This window comes from Papaver somniferum, chromosome 6, assembly GCF_003573695.1.
Source record: "Papaver somniferum cultivar HN1 chromosome 6, ASM357369v1, whole genome shotgun sequence".
In the NCBI taxonomy this organism is placed as follows: domain Eukaryota; kingdom Viridiplantae; phylum Streptophyta; class Magnoliopsida; order Ranunculales; family Papaveraceae; genus Papaver; species Papaver somniferum.
In genome coordinates, this window is record NC_039363.1 from 95,220,271 (window position 1) to 95,236,638 (window position 16,368).

The window sequence follows — 16,368 nt, forward strand, 5'->3', positions numbered from 1 at the left end:
TCACCCGAATCTCTGATTTTTTTTTCTTTTTCTGTTGGTTTCCTGCAAGATCTTGAATTTTAAATTTTATTTGGGGTTCTTGTAAATGGGTTTTGAGATCTTCTTTGCATATAGTCCTTTCATTTATTTATTTAACTCCTTCGATTTTGATTGATCTACTTTACAAACTAGTCTTAGTAATTTTTTGTATTTTGTTTGCTTAGTTGAACCTTTGATTGATTACTTTTACAAATTGATGTTGCTCTCAATCACCATATCCAGTGAACTCTTGCACAAATTACCTTCTGAATGATTGATATAAGAAAACTAGTGACTAGATTTTTGTTGATATAGTGAATTACCGAGTTGAGAAGATGACTATTGACTACTAATTATAAATTGTTAGCGATGTCGTTTTCGCCTTTTTCTTTTTACCACCTTATCAATTTCCTAACAATGGAGTTTAATCAATCTACTGTTACTGCTGCACTGAATGTTAATGCTTGGGGTTGGATCTGCACAGTTGTTTCCATGAGTTATTAGCTGATTTGGAACCCATCTGAGAACTTTCATTCATCTACACATATTGAGAAATCTCTGTTTGGTATAATTTGTACACAAAATCCTGGTTTTTATTTTTCAATATGTGCCTGTGTTTTGGGATTTGGATTGTTCACTCTACCAGTGGCTTTGCTTCCTGGTGTAAAATCGGTTGATTGTGGTAACAACCCGGATGTCGACAGTGTTGGATATAGGGCTTATGCAGCAGCAGCCTTTGGTGCAGATCAATTGAAATTCTTGAAACAAAACTTTAATGAATCCAAGTCTAAGGGCTGTTTCCTCATTTGTTGTCAAGTTGGAGCATCTGAGTTGGAGGCTTGGAGCCACTACTTCTCACTTGACACTGAAGAAGCTCAAACTATAAATTCATAGTTTATATACATATTGTTTCAAAATTAAGGGATATTCTGTAGGCATGAAAAAAACTTTACCAGTTCCAAGTAATTAACGTATTCAAGGGTCATACACCCTAGTACTTCAATGTATGCATGTATGTCTAGTACTTCATTGTTTGTAAATAATGGAGTGACGACAACCATCCATCCTCCTCTCCGCGTCAATCTATCTCAATAGAGATGCCAAACTTTCTATTTCATATGTTTCTCTATAGAGACTGATCATCATTCTAATGAACCTCAAAATATACTAAATATTCAAAACCCCGTGACATTTAATCACTATTAAACTCAGAAAGGCTTAATCTAATAGCAGCTTAATCAGAGAGGCTGTAATGGGTAATCGTAATTCCAATTATTCACCACGGGTTAGTGGTAAAAAACTGTTCTGCAAGGGTGCCGTAGTAATGCAATTTCCATGCATCTCATGATGAGTAATACTAGTCATCCTCATTTTGGAATTACTACAGAAATCCGTGCAAGCAATATATTCCAGATTTTACAATGTTTATGTTTGACACTTGCTGTACTACCGCGGACCAGAAAGGAGCGACTCTGCAACTGAAGATGTCCTACTTATCGACGGAGACATACTTCCTTTGCAACTTCGGTGCTCACCAGAACTAGTCTCACTGTCGAGTTGGTATAATAAAGTGCCCACAATTCCGTTTGAGGCAGAGCCAACTCTCCGTCTAAATACTGCATCGCTTGTCTCATGCTTGGTCTAGCATTTGCATCATTCTGCGAACATACCAATCCTAGCTTCAATACCAATTCCATTTCTTCTTTTACATACTCGTTTCGTAGGATTGGATCACTTGTTTGCAATATTGCACCACTTCTCCAACAATTTAAGACCCAATCAACAAGGATTTCACTCTCTTCACCTTCGGGTACATTTAACTCAATTGGTCTCCTACCACAAGCAACTTCAAGTAATAATGCACCAAACGCAAACACATCTGAGCTTGTTGTTGCTTTGCCTGTTCTGATCAGTTCCGGTGCCATATAACCCAACGTGCCAGCCATATTGGTCGTCTTGGGATTGGCTCCACGATCATACAATCTTGCAAGACCGAAATCACCTAACCTTGCATTCATCTCACCATCTAACAAAACATTACTAGCCTTGATGTCTCTGTGAACCACAACTTGTTCCCAATCTTCATGCAAATATACTAGTGCACAATCTACGCCTTTGATGATTTGAAATCTTTGGTTCCAATCGAGAGCTGGCGGTTCTGAGGCAGATTTGTATTTGTGAAAAACTTGTCTAGACTTCCATTAGCCATGTAATCGTACACTAGTAGCAATTCTCCATGCCGTCTGCAATAGCCCAAGAGGTGTGCCAAGTTTCGGTGCCGAAGGTGACCAATGCTAATGATTTCGGAAATAAATTCCCGTACTCCTTGCTTTGAATTATGAGAGATTCTTTTGACGGCAACATTGACCTTTGAAGCAGGCAGCACACCTTTATAGACCTTACCGAAGCCGCCGTTCCCAAGAAGGTTTTTCTCCTTGAATCCGTTTGTTGCAATGTATAGATGTTTAAACGAGAATCTCAACCTTGCATAATTTAGTTCCCAATCTTCAACAACATCATCTGCCAGCTTACAATTCCTGATTATCGCAAGGAGGAATAAGATGCCAATGATAAATGTTAACGCAAGAACTGGGATAATTATCTGCAACTCAACTCCGAGGAATTTCGCTGCTGCTCTTTTGTGCTTTAGCTGGAGGCTTAGGAAGCTGAAAAATATCAATGGGAAGGTCTGTTCCGTTGTTAATTACAAAACTCCATCCCAAGATGTAATGAGATGTTTGTGCAAAACTTGTAGCTGATGAGAAGCCAACATACATGGAATCCAATAAGAAATCTGAAAGATCATGGTTGTAAGACAATAGTGGAGTAGCAGGTTTAGGCACATTAAGTGGAGCTAAGGTTACGGTAAGGTTCTTACTAACCTCATCATATTCTATCCAAACGCGAATTCGATCTCCACTTATAAGGCTAAGGTTGCGAAAGCTACTACCATTGTTATCCGTATAATACCCTGAAGGTTTGGATATTACAGAAGTAAGATCATTGAAATCGATTCCTACATGGTCTCCCTGTATGATATCATATTCTCTATTATGGGTGGTGTCTAGTTCTATAGCAAGGACAAAGTTTGTAGGTTGTGTATCGGTTCTTTGATCAAACAAGCTTGGCAGGTCGCTTCCTTTTTCTCCTGGTAACTCTGCTTGAGGTGCGATGATAAAAGCAATCCCTAGACCACGTAAACCTGGAGATTCTGGTACTATAGAGAAGATGAACGAAGTAGAGAAGGAAAAAACACTACCACCACCTGTATTATTATTCTTGAATCGGATTGGATGAGAATAGTAAACAAAACTCATTTGGTACGTACCATCGAAGTCGTTGGTTAACCTCAACAGTCCAGTGGATGTGATGTCTGCTGCGTTACCTAAACTCATATTAGAAGATGCATCTTTAAAGCCATTGTAGACGAAACTCTCAGTATAATCACTACGATCAATAGGTTTTTCTTGGTTTCCGTCTTCTAATGACGAAGGTGCTGTGTATAGCATAACCAGCACCACCACGGCAAGCTTGTTGATCAACAACATCGTTATTCCGAATGGAATTTATGACTTCTTGAAATTAATAGCTTGTTTGAATCAGCTGTTAATCTAGTGTGACGTGATATGAAATGAAATAAGATCGAAAGACATTAGAAGCGCGTAGGACATGTATTAGCAGCCTTTATTTAGTCTTGCGCAAATGTATCTAGTGTTGTTGGGTCACATCGCGTATAACTTTGAGGGCTTTCTTTTTTCTACCCTTGAAATGTTGCAAGGAAACAATTCTTATTAATACCAAATAAACCAAAGAAATTTGTTCCTCTCTATCCCTCTTATTGTAGTTAGACCAAATCAAATTCAAACTTTTGTATTTTTGGAAAGCAACACAAAGTTCGAATACTTCTTGCAAGGCAAGAAATAGAAAATTTCTGTACGTAAGAAAGAATATATTGCGTCATCCGTGCTTCTGCTAGTGACAACTATTAATAGTGCACGTCTTTCAAAAGTAGTTCCAAAATGACGACTATACACATGAAATTTGTGTAACATTTCCACCAATGGAGATCTAACTCTCGCTCTACCAATCCCACTACCTCTTTTCTTTTTTTTTTGTTTGATAGGAAGCTCTATTTTGTTTGTGCTAAGTGATGTATGGTTGTCCTTATCTTCGTCAGGGAGGTATGGGGGGTGTCCTGGAAGGGGCTTATCAGTGCAATCACTCTTCGCATAAAGAAAGCAAGTGAGATTACTTTAGTTGCGCTTAAACCTCATTTGTGAGATCTGAACCCCAAATGAAACTATGCACCATCATAAAGGTCACTATTTTAATAATTCATCAGATCACATTAAAAACATAAAGCTTACACAAAGACGCATCCCAAAGGTAGCTTCCAAAGCCATGACCGTACAACACTAGAATTCTTAAACAAAAGGCCAGAAACAACAACACCAAAAGCACAATATTCCTAGAGAAAAATGCATATTTAATTGCATTTTAACATTACGCATCTTGATTTCTGGATTTAGTTTTGTACTTCTTCTTCATGATGATGACAATGCTTAATGCACACGCAGCGAGAACGAAAACCTCTGCATTTCCCACTGGAGAACCCTTCAGTTTGGCAGATAGCAGCACAGTTACTCTTCCTTACACATATTCCCTTGAACCTGTGACTGGGTGACTCACAGTGCCTCGCTTCCGCTACATTTGGCCCCAACTCTTCAAAATTTATAATCAAACAACCGGTTAGCATATAAAATTATCAGTATTTAAATGTACAAATCATTTTTGTTTTTCTAAAATAAATTAAGAGGTCGTGCTGCCACACCCTTGGATTACTATCTAATGAGTTCATAATCTTGTTAATAATTGGTTCATATGTACGTAAAAAAATCTAATAAAGAGGTCGAAAGTGAGATGAGGAACAAACCAGTAGCGAGAAGAAGCAGCATAAGAACTACAACAGTAGTTGAAAATACACGAGTAGCACGCTCCATTGACAGAAATTATAAGTTAATAAACTAGTTACAGAATAAAAAGAGAAGAAACGGAGAATGAAATGAGAATACTCAAAGGAAGTTATGTTACAAGGGATGATGTAAACCAAACTATAGCTAGTTCTTTTTATAGGCATTTTCTGTACCTATTTCCAAGCTAATTAATTTGGTTTAGTACACTCTCCCTGTAAAGTCCATGTTAACTAGTAATTTGGTCTAGGATTTTTCCCCTGTAAAGTGAATTAATCTTAGTTCTTTAGGGAAAGATGATTTGGTTGCGATTTCCTTTTGAGAAAGTAGAGGAACGGAACCAACTGCGAATCCCCATTGAGTTTGATGATACCGCCGACTGAGTGGGACCAGTACTGGTAACATTGGCAGGTCAGGTTATGGTTACCGTGTGCCATGTTACTGCATCTTTTTATTTTTTTATTTTTTAAAACAAAACACTTTAGTGATAGGCAGAAAGAAAACCAAAGTTTACAGCAAAGAGAACTAGGGTGAGCATGGGCCGGTTTTTTGCCTACTCCCCTTCCAATCCAATAGATAGCGAATTTCAAATTTGATATCAGCATATAATTTGATATCTGCCATGTTCGCATTTAATGGATGCACAAATGGATGGATTAGATGCAGATGATCCAACATATTTTTTTATAATTAAAATTAAAAGATAAAACTAACAAAAATGACTCGAATAAGGACCGTTCAAGGAATAAAAAGAGAATAATATGATTTAATTTTGCGTCTCAACGTCAAGCCCTAAAAATTTGATAAAAGAAAATGATAAAGAGATAAATTGACTATATGTTAGACTATTAATACATAATTAACATCATATATTACAAAATCTTACAAGTATTTTAAATCTAAGTGATACAGATGTCCAATGGATTATTAATAGTGCATCTGCATTCAGTCCCAAATCCGTCGGAACCCAAAAGTTGCATCCGCATCCAATCCATAATCCGTCGGATTCCAAAAATTGCATCCGCATCCAATCCACTAGTGAATGATCCGGGCGTCCATCCGCAAAAATACGGCCGGATGATAACCACGGATTTCGGGTCAAATACTCACCCCCAAGAACATCCAAATTAACCGAAACTAAAATAAGCATCACAAGGCCATTCAAGCCTGGTAAGAAATTTGGGCCTATCATTACATACAATATGACCTACCCAAATCAGACCTTGTTAGCGCTGAAGTTAATTTCCCTGTAATTGTGGCTAAACTGCAATAACTGAGGTTTACGCATCACACACATCCATCTAGTCTGAACAAACCCCGACAACATTCCAGAAACGAAAAGTAATTGAGTTAGACTGGATCATCAATAGTAACAGATTCTGCAACACAACCCATTCGATAGGCGCCCTGATGATAGCTATAGTTTCAGCTAAAAAGGTTAGCCGTAATACCAAGACCTCCTGATTCAGCACATATAATGCTACTGCATCTTCAAGATCTGGATGCAAAAAATTTTGCATCTCTGTAAGAATCCTTTTACAGGGGCTTTAAGAGGGGAGTTTTGGAGCTCACTAAATAATAAAAACGGGTCATGAAATAGCAATGATCAAAATCTCTTTTCCTATTAATTTTGGTAATGACTGGAATGCCCTTGATTAACTAATGCTTATAAAATTAGTTGACTGTACTAATTTTCTTTTCTTTTTTTTCTGTCAGGAAAATAAAGATATCATTACTTAACGTAACGGTTACACAGATTGGGTTAGGAAGTGAGGTTTATCAACTTCCCAAGTGCCAGTTACATTCATCCTTCTGCTATACTTAGCAGCTTTGTCAGCCTTAGAATTAAAATCTCTACTAATGTATTCAAACTTAGAAAAAACAAGATGGCTCGCCAAAACAGAGCAATCATTCAAAATAGAACTTGCAGCCCAGCTAATCTGGAAATCTGCTATATTTAAATAAGAGGTAGCTAATTTGGAATCACTTCTTATGCAAGTGTAGTTAAATTCTTTGGTACTCGTCCATTGCAGTGCTTCATAGATGGCCAGACTTTCAGCTTCTTCTACACTTCCAGCTATTTCATTCACTATTCTGCAACCTTTGAAGTTACCTGTTAAGTCATAGCAGACAATTCTAATGCCAAATTGGTGAATATTCATATCAAATAAGGCATCACAATATGTAAGAATGCATTGGTTAGGCAAATATAAGTTTGAAGGGCTCTCCGCGGGTACATGTACATGCATCTGAAAAATGGTATTGTTACTGTTTCGAGCAGACATAGTCTTATTACAAAGCAACATAGCCCATCTAGCTGTGATAAGATGGTTTACATTTTTATCCTAATTTTTTTTGCAGCATCTTTCTTTACAAAGACACCAGGCAATGGTGAAGATAACACAAATTTCATCACGGGAGTTAGAACTCACTAGCCATTTGTGTATTAAATCCTTAATCCTGATGGTTGAACCAACATTCCTGCTGATCTAAATGCGCATAAGAAGTAGCAGACCATATATCTTTGGAAAACTTGCAGTTAAGAATAATATGTTCAGCAGACTCTTGACAGTGGAATACCAAGATATTTAGATTAGATTACTAATTTGATTTATATTTTGAAAATCAAAACCTTTCTTTTTCATTTTTATTTTTGATTTCTAGGAGAGGAATTTTAAAAAAAAAAATAATTTGAAACTCTAGAAGAATATGAAGAAAAATATCCTCTAACTTAACTCCCATTACAATTTTATGGCTTCTAATCCATTAAAGTACGCAAAAGATTTAGAATTTCCCCAGTATAAACGGATGGAATAAAGAACTCCTAGTGATGGGAGAGGGAAAAAAGGCTCTGATAATCTGGCGAATTTACTGTGTTAACTCAGTTTTCTAATTTCATCATTTATTTTCATGATTTAACTTAGTTTTTGATGTTAAACCCTTATTTTTCTACTCTAATTAGTTTATAACGTTATTATAATGGCAACTGCAAGATGAAACTTAGCTTATATAAAGACAACTCTCTTTACTGATGTTTAGAAAATCTCTCAAACCTAAACACAATCTCTAATCTTGCTCATATGATCAACCACAACTTTGGTGATCATATATATATATAGAACTATGAATTCCTTTTCCTAGTCCTATTACCTTATTACATGTCTTTCCTTTTCTTAGAACTATATGACTTCTAATTCCCTTAGGATTACATCAATTTCCTAATCTTGTCCTAACCAGCTTGTTAGTGACTTCTATGTTGAAGTTTAACCAACATATTAGACTTTTAAGTTTTCAACTTTTCATTTTTTGATTGATTATTTCAACTTGTGCTGATAAAGTTTTGATTTTATGTTGCACTAAATTTTTTTCTTCTTAATGTGTTTGCAGTTGGTGTTATCCCAAATGGTGTTTACCAAGTCTCCAGTTGTGATTCGGGTGTTTGTTAAAGTTGTTATGATGCTTTTTGAAGCTTTTGTGTGTTCACAGATTGTCAAGTTTGATTTTATGTACGATTTACTACAGTGACTCAGTGGATTTGGAAAAGTCGCGCCTAAGTGAAATTCAAATTTGAAAAGGTTCGTTACGAACAAATTTCATTAATTCCTCTCGTAATTATCGGTTTGATCTACAGCTGCACACTTACATTTTCTGAACAAGATTTCTTCTTGAAGTATTATACTCAGTCAATATTTTCTTCTCAAAATTAAAATATTCGGATGAATATCTTTCTCAATTCATGTCAACCAAAAATTTTATAAGGTTAAAATTCTGTAAAAGACTTATTCTATGTTCTGCAGCTTATATCCATAAAAAAAATTCAAGTCTATCATAAGACTATTACAAATCAACCAATGGCGGAGGATAATGACATATCAGTTTCAGACTTGGCTAAAAAGTTTATGCAAGCTTCTCTAGAACTTGGAAATGTTGATGAGGTGGTGTACCATTAATCTGAGAATATTGATGATAATTAAGAAGGAAGTGAGGAAATTAGTCTGGTTGGTGAAGTTATTATCGAAGGAAAAATGGGATTGAAGAATGTGGAGAAGAATATTGTTTTAACTTGGGATTACATACCAGAGGGAGATTTTTGAGTTGGGGTAATAATATCATGGAATTTCGATTCAAAGATAAGGATACTCAATAGAAGGTGTTTGATACTCGTCCTTGGAGTATCAATGGTTATCTTGTGATCGTCTATTTCTATAATTCTGAAATTATTAATCAGGATTTAGACTGGGGATACAATGTTTCTGAATTCAGCTGAAGAAGATTCTTCCTGAACATAAGAATGTGAAGGTTGTTACTAGGATAAGAAATATTATGGGTGAAGTTATTGCAATTGATCCTGAAGGTGCAATTCCAGTTGCAGGTGATTATGTTAAGGTTTGTGTTTAAGTTGATATTAACTATCCTTTGAGAAGGGGTTGATGGTAGTTACTAATACATGATCTACAAGGTGGATTAAGTTTTTCTATGAAAAGCAGACACATAAGATTTGTCCTAATTGTTACATTCTCAATCATACTAAAGTTGCTTGTAAGGCAGCTACTGACTATCTGGTTAAGGCTCATACAAAGCCTCATTTCTTTGGTGAAGTCAAAAAAGGAGAAAGAAAGAAAAATTTTATTATTAGAGGAGGAGATCAAGTGCCTAAGTTCGTCCAGAAGAACACTATTAAATGGAATGTTTTTGTCCCTCATAAGGATGGATATGTAATTGGATCAAAATCTGCTAATGAATAAGAAACTGATGCAGGCGAAAGATTAGGAAATAGGAAAAGGAAAAGTTCTCCAGAAACTCTTATTTTTGAACATGCTGATTTAAGCTCTGCAAATCATGTGAACACACAGACAACTCAAATGGTCACAACAAGGGATGACCAAAACTACAACACAAAGGAAGTTAAGGTAACATTTATATCTTTTAATCTTTTGTTTTACTTACATTCAATTGTTTTCAAAATGAAAATTATTTCATGGAATGTGCAAGGTATAACAAATAATTTTATGAAACAAAAAATTAAAAATTTGGTTAACGCCCAAAGACCTGATTTCATTTTTCTTGGTGAAATTAAAATCGATAAAGCCAGAATGATCTCAGCTGCCCAATCAGTTCATTATCATAATTATGCATGCATTCATAGGATAGGCAGAATTGGTGGTCTAATCCTCATGTGGAAATATGGTATTGATGTTGAAGTTATTGGTTGTGAAAATAATATCATACATGCCCTAATTAATCTAAATCCAAGTAAACCACATGTTTTCATATCTTTTATGTATGGTTCAAATTATACAGAGCCTAAGAAAACTTGATGGAATTTTCTAACTGAATTTAGTAGGGATGTTCAGCAACCTTGGTTAATTCTAGGTGACTTGAATTTTCATTTGGATAGGAACGATAATAGCTCTGACAACTGGGTACAATTCAGAGTTAATGATGCTGGCTTGATGGATATTGGGTATGAAGGCAGGGATTGGACTTGGACTAGTAACTCCTATGGAACAAGGACTAGTGATACGTATTGATCTCTGTATCTTGGTGACTATTATTATAGAGGCGGAATTCAGAATAATAATAGACGAAAATAGAAAAACACAACACACTAGAAACCAGATTCGAAGAAAATATCTTCTCTATATTATGAACAAGAAAACTATTACAATTATCTCTTTGTTACGCTCACAATATATCTAGGTAAATAACCTTAAAACGATTTTGATAAGCTTGCTTTTGCAATAATTAATTGCCTCACAAACTTCTCTCTAGGTATTGTGTTAAACCTCCTTTTCTAGATGTCAAACCACACCCTCTAAGTTGTCTTATCTATGAGCTAAACATTTTTATTTATAGCTTTAATGGTTTCTCAAACCTTAAAGGAATCTACTTCCTTATCTAGGAATAATTCCATTTCTAGGTATATTTCCCTTTCTAGGAATATTACCTTGTCTAGGAAGTATTTCCTTATCTTTGCATACTTCCTTACTTTGATTTGGTTTCCCAAACCTCTTAGGAATTTATTTCCTTTTATAGGAATACCATTTTGAATCAATAATCCCTCATAAGTTACAATTCTATCCTCAATCCATCTTGAGGATCACTAGTTCCCGGGGAAAGGAAGATACACATGTATCATGCTCCCACCCTCAAGAACTTGAACTCCTGTGAAAGTTAGATTTGGAGGTTAAAGAACCTGAGAGTTCCTTTCTCCCTGCTGAACCATCTCTCCTTCCTGAGAACTTGACTTCGACTTCCAATTAGAAAAGCGTCCTTATCTCCTTGTATTGTCTTAGTCACTCTTCGCTCCGTAATGCAATCCTCTTCGAGTAGTTTTTCTCTATCAAACCACAAGTCTTCCACATGTGGCAAGATCATCTTGTCATCTCCGTCGTTATTTGGTAATGGTGGTTCAAACATCTTCAACCTTCCTAGGTCGTATTCTTGTTGTTTGGTTAGGGTTTCCAAACAAACTCTACTCGGAATCTCCTCAAGAGAACGGGTCACAAGGAGAATGAACTTCGTACTAGCATTCACCAACCGTTTAGCCTGAGTGGTTGTAATCAAGCTCGTTCCCTTAGGAGGAGAGTCTATATCTCGTATTACAAAAGCTTTCCCATCTTTGGTAAAGGCATACTTCTGGTCTCTCCTATGTAAAACCGCATCTCGGTCCCACAAGTAAGGACTACCAAGTACAACAAACATCTAACGGAACCACATCGCATGTAACCTCATCAATTTATGACTCATCAAAAGCAAACTTGAACATACACTACTCTGCAACCTGTAACCCACCTTCCTTTTGAAGCCACCCTAAAGGATAGGGTTTCAGATGTTTGAAAGTCTTCAAACCCAACTTATGTACCAAAGAATGTGAAAGTAAATTCTTATGACTTCCCAGGTCAATGACAGCATCTATAAGTGTTGTCTTAACTGCATCTTAACTATCAAGAGTCGTACCTTAGGATCGTATTTTGTTAGTTCTTCTACGCCTCCTGCCATTAAAGAGAGTTTTTTATTAGGTTATGTTAGTCCTTGGATTTCATTTGGAACTTGTGCCACTAATATTTACATCATGGCTTCTTTTTTCTGCAACCCTTTTGGTTTTAGGTTAGGATACTTCACCCAACACTTGTCAACAACATGTCATGTTTGTTTGAAATGAGTGAAAATCAAACCTTCTTTGCCTTTAGACTTCCTATCCTATTTGCTCATTTCATATCCTTTAGCGAAGAAATCTCCAGACTTTCCCTTGGTGTTTCCCTCAACATCAGATTTCTTAATCCTGCCTTCGATGGCATTAGCTTTTATGCTTGCTTCGGAGATAGTATCCACCGAAAACATCTTCAACTCCTTCCGTATATACTTATGGAACCCGGAGATATACTTCATATAGATAGCATAATCTTCCAAGTCTAAATCCAAAACCATAGCTTTATTCTGAAACTCCGAAGTATATTCCACGGTTTGGATGTATGACTGCTTCAAGTTGTGCCACTTGAACCATATCTCTTCAAGGTAGCCAACCGGATAAAATTGTTTCCTTACAACTTTCTTGAATCCCTTCCATGACAATGCTCCCTTACTTAGGTATTGCCTTTGATAAGTTTTCCACCATATTAGAGCATACTTTGGAAGCTTCAATGCCGCAAAAGCTATCCTCTCTTTCAAACCATATTCAAAGAAAAAAAAAGTACGTCTCTAGATGCTCTATCCAATCATCTAATTTCTCTACATCGACACTTCCATCATAAAGTGGAATATCAATACGAAAATCAATTTTTAGATTCTTACCATGATTCATAAACTTACCACGAGGTTTTGTTGCTTTTGTGCCTTAAAGAATCTCTTCTTCCTCTTCGTATTCTTCTTCTTCTTCTTCCTCCTCATCCTCTTCTTCCGAACCCCAAGATGGAGATTTTGTCTTTTTCGAAGTTTCAAGTTTGGTGTATTAGAATGAATACAAGCAACCAACTCGTCCAGGGTAGTTTGAATCGTCTTCATCTCTTTTTCTAACATAACCACCTTCTCGTCGGTAGTCTTTGGTTCATCAGTCTTAGACTCATCGTCTGACTTTGTCATCCTTGGCTTTCTTGTTCTTTTAACGTATTCTTGCTTTTCGAGTAATTCACCAAGCTGTTTGTAGAGATATATAGTGAAGACCATAAACCACAGGGATCTCCCCTAAAAGAAACGAACCTTGCTCTGATAACAACTTGATACGTATTGATCTCTGTACCTTGGTGACTACTATTATAGAGGCGGAATTCAGAATAATAACAGACGAAAATAGAAAAACAGAACACACTAGAAACCAGATTCGAAGAAAATATCTTCTCTAGATTATGAACAAGAAAACTATTACAATTCTCTCTTTGTTACGCTCACAATCTCTCTAGGTAAATAACCTTAAAACTTTTTTCTAAGCTTGCTTTTGCAATAATTAATTTCCTCACAAACTTCTTTCTAGGTATGTGTGTTAAACCTCATTTTCTAGGTGTCAAACCACACCCTCTAGGTTGTCTTAGCTATGAGCTAAACATCTATATTTATAGCTTTAACGGTTTCCCAAACCTTATATGAATCTATTTCCTTATCTAGGAATAATTCCCTTTCTATGTATATTTCCCTTTCTAGGAATATTACCTTGTCTAGGAAGTATTTCCTTATCTTGGCATACTTCCTTACTTTGGTTTGGTTTCCCAAACCTCTTAGGAATTTATTTTCCTTTTATAGGAATACTTCCTTAAATCAATAATCCCTCATAAGTTACAATTATATCCTCAATACATCTTGAGGATCAATAGTTCCCTAAGAGAGGAAGATACACATGTATCAACTAGGAAAGCTATACTTTATATGGCACTTAGCAATAACGATTGGTCGTTAAATTTTTCCACTGCTAGACTCTTGCATCTGAATTTTATTGCTTCTGATCATTATCATGTGTTACTCATTACTAAAAATATTCTTAAACATTTATGGTGACCTTTGAAGTTTTTCACAACCTGTATAGATCATAGTACTTTTAAGAATACACTTGAGATGTCTTGGAATTTAGAGATTCAAGGTAGTCCTGCTCATAGATTGAATCAAAAGCAGCATAGTGCTAGAATGACTTTGTTTCAATGGAATAGAATGGAGTTTGGTGATATCCAAAAGAACATTAATAATCTCCAGAAGGAGTTGGAATCTATTCAAAATGAAACTAGTTCTGATGCTCAGCATGTTAGAGTTAAGTCTATTGTCAGTGAATTGAAAAAATGGTACAAAATACAATCTGATTTCTATAAGGAAAAATCTAGAGATAAATATGTTCTGGAAATGGATAATAACCTATGTATTTTCATTTTATAGTCAATAAAAGATTGCATACTAATAATATCAATGCTCTTTGTGATGCTAATGAGAACTGGCTCGGGGATATGAATGATATTAACGCTCTTCTTACCAATCATTTTAGTGATGTTGTTTGTACTTCTAATCCTGTTTTACCTAATTCTTGTTTTGATATTTTACTTAGATACTGATAACATTATGTTGAATGTTTTCCCTAATGAACATGAAATTTAGAATGTTGTGAAACATATGCCTGCTTAGAGTGCTCCTGGACCTGATGGTTTTTAAGCAGGTTTTTATCAAACGCAATGACAACTTGTTGGTAAGGATATTATTGATGTTGTTTAAATATTTTTCCAGAGTGTTCATATGCCTAGAAGTCTAAATAGGACTTACATTACTCTTATCCCTAAATGTAAAAGTCCTAAGAAGCCCTCTGAATTCAGACAAATTGGCCTATGTAATGTTTCTTAAAAGATTATGTCTAAAATTCTAGCTAATAGAATAAGACCTCTTCTAAAGAAGTTGATCTCTCCTTATCAAGCTGCTTTTTTTCCAGAAAGAGCTATTCATGACAATATTATTATTGCACATGAAGTGATTCACTTTATGAAGCATAAGGAAGGTTTCAGTGTACAATGGCTCTTAAACTGGATTTATCTAAAACTTTTGATAGACTAGAGCGGAATTTTCTAAATAAAGTTTCAGAGAGTTTTGGTTTCACAAAGGAATTTTTTAATCTCATTATGCAATGTCTCTACCACTAGTATTAATGTCCTGCTTAATGGGTCTCCATGTGATCAATTTGAGCCAACTAGAGGAATTAGACAAAGGGATCCTTTATCCTCTTATCTTTTTATCTTAGTCATGGAAAATATGTCTAGATCTCTGTTAGTTGTTGAATCTAATAGGTCTATTACTGGTATTAAAGTTTCTAGGAAATCTCCATATATCTTTCATTTGTTGTTTGCTGATGACACCCTTATTTTTGGTCAAGCTAATATGCAACATATTGATAATATATTACATATCTTACAGGATTTTGTAAATCTCTCTGGTAAAATGCTTAACTTTGATAAATCTTGTGTGTACTTTAGTAAAAATCTCAATACTGGTGATTGTGATAGTCTTGCTCAAGCTCTTAATATGTCATTAGTGTCTGATTCTGAAAAATATTTTGGAGCTCCTATTTTACTTGGTCACTCTAAGGTAATTTTTTTTGACCCAATAGTGCAATATTTTGAAGCCGGACTTAAGAATTATGTGGGTACTACTCTTAATCAAGCAGGTAGCTCTACTCTTATTAAGTCAGTCCTAAATTCTCTTCCCACTTATCAAATGGGTTGCTTTAAAATCCCAACAACTTTGATTAGTAAGTTTGACTCTCTTCAAAGGAACTTCTGGTGGGGTCATAAGGTTAATAAAGGTATAAAATTCATTGCTTGGGATAACATAAATAAATCTAAAGATTTAGAAGGTCTAGGATTTAGAGATTTAGAGACATTCAACATTGCTCTTATATATAAGTTGGTCTGGAAAAAATTTAATGATCAGGATGAATTGTGGGTGAAAATTTTGAGTGCTAAGTACTTATATAACTGTAGTATACTTCATTTGAAAAAACTAATGAGTATTGTTCTTGGATTTGGAGAGGCATTTATAGGTGCATAGAAGTCATCAAGAAGAATAGATTCTGGGATGTGAGATATGGAACTAGAATTAAAATTTGGATAGATTGTTGGGTTACTGGTTTAGATCATCCACCTTTACCATCTGATGGTTTAGTTAACATTGTGTCTTATAACTATATCTCTGATTTTTTCTTAGAAGGTACTAGAGATTAGAATGTGCATTTGGTTAGTTTTCTTTTTGCTCTTAAATCTGCAATTAAAATAGTGGCTATGAATGTACCTGCTATTGGATCTGATACTCTCATTTGATTACCAGATAGGAAAGGCCAATTCTCTGTGAAAAGTGTTTATAATGTTTGATCTAGAACAACTAATGCTCCTGTTGGTGCTCAAGTTGTTCCAGTTCAGGT

The 16,368-nt window shown here is 35.4% G+C and overlaps 1 protein-coding gene and 1 pseudogene across 1 annotated transcript; both read right to left on the minus strand.

Moving 5' to 3' along the window:
• Positions 1–1,511: 1,511 nt before the first annotated feature.
• LOC113291133 lies at positions 1,512–3,566 on the minus strand (annotated as a pseudogene).
• A 773-nt stretch (positions 3,567–4,339) lies between these two features.
• On the minus strand, positions 4,340–5,100 carry LOC113285914 (defensin Ec-AMP-D2-like). Its single transcript, XM_026534653.1, has 2 exons — positions 4,952–5,100; positions 4,340–4,740 (listed from the first exon to the last, which is right to left on the minus strand). The coding sequence occupies exons 1-2, from the start codon at positions 5,016–5,018 to the stop codon at positions 4,544–4,546; spliced, it is 264 nt and encodes an 87-aa protein (XP_026390438.1). The 5' UTR covers positions 5,019–5,100; the 3' UTR covers positions 4,340–4,543.
• Between the last annotated feature and the right edge of the window lie 11,268 nt (positions 5,101–16,368).